General features: G+C 38.2%; 1 protein-coding gene across 1 annotated transcript in view; it reads right to left on the reverse strand.

Moving 5' to 3' along the window:
• Positions 1 to 628: 628 nt before the first annotated feature.
• LOC106518259 (eukaryotic translation initiation factor 4E type 3) overlaps positions 629 to 3,193 on the reverse strand; it is a 16,025-nt gene continuing 13,460 nt past the window's right edge. Inside the window, exon 7 of the mRNA XM_014009473.1 lies at positions 629 to 1,414. Within this exon, the coding sequence (XP_013864927.1) occupies positions 1,368 to 1,414 (47 nt within the window). The 3' untranslated portion in view covers positions 629 to 1,367. The remainder of the gene's footprint in view (positions 1,415 to 3,193) is intronic.

Raw genomic sequence — 3,193 nt, forward strand, 5'->3', positions numbered from 1 at the left:
TCATTACGTCAGAACCTATTCGGCAAATATGTTTCCATCTCTCCTTTGGCGGAGGTTTGCACTGTCAGAGTGCTTCTAGTTTTTTTATGGTATCTAAAAAAGACAAGTGTGTTTGTGCATATGTATAACAATAATTGGTGTGTTTGTGTAATATTGGTAAATATCGGTTATCGGCCACAACAATAATAATAATAATATCAAATATTGATAGACAGAAATTTTCATATTGGTGCATCCCTAACTCTGAGGAAACGGTGCTGGCTCACACAACCACATCTCCTTAAAGCACAAAACAGATGAAGATTAAATATCTAGTTTTTTCTCCACCAATATGTATGGAATTGAAAAAATTTTTTACAAATCTCGAAATTCAGTTTTTTTTTAAACTTTGTGTGGATTTTTTCCTCTATGGAGCCTGCGAGGGGACAGGGGGGATTTTTTCTTTTGCGTTACCTCGCAAAACTTTTTGCGTTCCCACACAAGATTTTTTTTAATGAACTGAATTAAATCAGACTTTTATTTTGAAATATCTGGTTACCGCAAAAAGGATGTGTTGCCACAAGTTCAGGAACTTGACATTAATGTTGCGTGAGTTAACATCTGCATACTCCCATGCATGGCTGTGTGATATTATCATTCCGAAGCTAACTTATAGTAGGCTAACTCGCTAATGGTGAGCTTGTGTATTTTTAATAAACCGCCAGGCACAACAGTGATAAACGACTTKTGCGTGGGAACGCAAAAGAAAACAAAATYCCTCCATGTTCCMYCGTGGGCTCCGTATTTCTCTKTTAATTTTGCTTTTAGGTTCTAAAACAAAAAACAGAAGTGAAGCAAACTGAACTGCAACCTTGCAGGAGTTTCACTGTAGCCTAATTTAAGTTTGATGCAGTYGATGAACATTTATGAAAATGAAAAGAATATTCTCTCTCACTGAATGAAACCCTTGAATTATTACAACACAAACATCTTAAAGAGCAGAATAGTGCTCTGGCACTAAACAAGCTGASTGGATCATGATGTGAATGCAGACATTTTACAGCAAAAACAGACTAGATGATGTAACTCTGTATAGGAGAGCTTGACATGTGGGGTCCACAGACAGAYGAGACCCTGACAGTGCAGTTCAGTAAAGCAGGAAGCCACAGCCAACACAAACCAAGGACATTTGGATTTACACTGAATGTACATCCTCTGAGGAATTCAGAGCTTTAGGAGCCATAAGGTAAAACAAGGCAGCAGTCATTAAAAGCTATAAAAATATATTGAGAACATTTTCTTGTTGAAAGCAAAATTAATATCCTTAACTATGTGGTGGACATGGCCAGGTTCAGAGTTCAGGTTTTTTTTTTAAAGTGCATCAGGATCTAATGTCTCGAGCGTCCTCCCTCAAAGGCGTGATGTTCCATGTGAGCTGAAAAAGTCAGAGAAATATCTTTAAATTGGACATCTTTAACGCTAGCATTAATACAAATAAAAACAATGTTATTTGACGTCAAATTTCAAAATTAAGCCTTTCATTTCAGCTCAAAAGCATTACATTCTTATTAATCATTACGGTTGATATTTACAGATTAAAATAAAGTAGCTCTGTCCAGTTTTGGAGACAAATGTTTTTACCAGGCAGTGACAGAGCTGGGTTAACATTACAGCTAAAGGAAAGCACACGCTCGTCATATTCTAATATTTTACACATCAAAAACACTTCGCACCAAGTTATCAAACTGGGTAACACAATCTAAAATTAACTACGACACACAACACCCTCATTCAGTTCTAAAAGTTCACAGTGAAAAGTTCTAAAGTTTTTACCTGGTCTTTGTTATTTAAATCTGRCCTCAACTGAACAAACAGATTTCACAGATTTATTATTTATTCTACAAAAACAAAAAATCTGTGTAAAAAAACCTGAGTCCACCCCATGATTCAGTAGCTCCTAGARGCATCTGTGATCATTTGAAGCAGTGGGTTTCTGTGCAACATTATCCGTGTCTCACATACTGTAGTTGTGGAGGATTTTTGGCCCAGTCCTCTTTATAGTATTGTAGTTTGGGGACACCACAGCGTTTCAGTTGGTTGTGGACTGGACTTTGACTGGACCGTTGCAGCACAGTGGCTACGTTCACACTGCACGTCTTAATGCTCAATTCATTTTTTTATTTTTTTGCATGAACATTTTGTTTTAAATGCGATGTCCACCGGACTCCAGTGTCAACTCTCCACGGTCCTGATGCGACCCACACACACAGAAGATGACATGATGTCACTTTCAGCCCAGTGTTTACAGAAGTAGCTAAACATGGATGCTAYTTGTTCAATCAGAGAGGATTAAATAATTATCAGACGTGTTTAGTTTAGTGTTTATTTCTGAATCTGTCACTGACCGGATGTTTCCGGTGAAGCATTTTATTTTTTGAACAAAGCAACGAGCTGGAAGTAAAAGTATCGATCAAGTAACTTTAGTWTTGATACGGTCTGGGGCYGACGTTGGACGGTACTATCATGTGTTTCTCTACATTCTCAGTCATCCAGGACATGGAAAGTAAAAATAACAAAGATGACGCAACTRAACTTCTGTTCTGTAGCTAAAGACRTGTAGTTACAAGATTTAAACAGCATGACTGAGTTTAGTGTCTTTATTRTTGGATCARTCTGCTTCTCCACACCTCMCAGATGTAAAAGTCAGAGGAAATGTGACATGGACATTCATACTGCAGTCGATTTTAAAAACATGTATAAGATTCAGTACCACATACTGAAAAGGCCTGAGTTGCATTTGAACAATAATCAGATTTGTCACTTTCTGACTGTCATAAAAACATCWGATWTGGGTCACATTGTGGCTGCAGTTTGAATGTAGCATTGATTCTTATTTCTATTTTAAATTAGCTGCTGTGTTTGTGAACATTGTCCTGTCCAGCTTCATGTGTGGGACTGATGGCCTCACATCTGACTGCAGAATCCTTTGGTCTACAGGAGTTCATGGTYGACTCACTGACTACAAGCTGCCCAAACCATCAGCCTTCCACTGCTGTGCTTTACAGCTGCTATGGGATATTTGTTAGCCTGGCCCTTGCCCTCCTACGCAGTTTTGTTCAATTCTAGTTTCCCTTCACTGCTCCATCTGGGATTTCTCCCATAGACGAGGATTTCTTCAGGAAAATTTCATTCGGGCCAATCAGAGAACAGAACG

The sequence above is a fragment of the Austrofundulus limnaeus genome, unplaced genomic scaffold, assembly GCF_001266775.1.
Source record: "Austrofundulus limnaeus strain Quisiro unplaced genomic scaffold, Austrofundulus_limnaeus-1.0 Scaffold58, whole genome shotgun sequence".
Classification (NCBI taxonomy): Eukaryota; Metazoa; Chordata; class Actinopteri; order Cyprinodontiformes; family Rivulidae; genus Austrofundulus; species Austrofundulus limnaeus.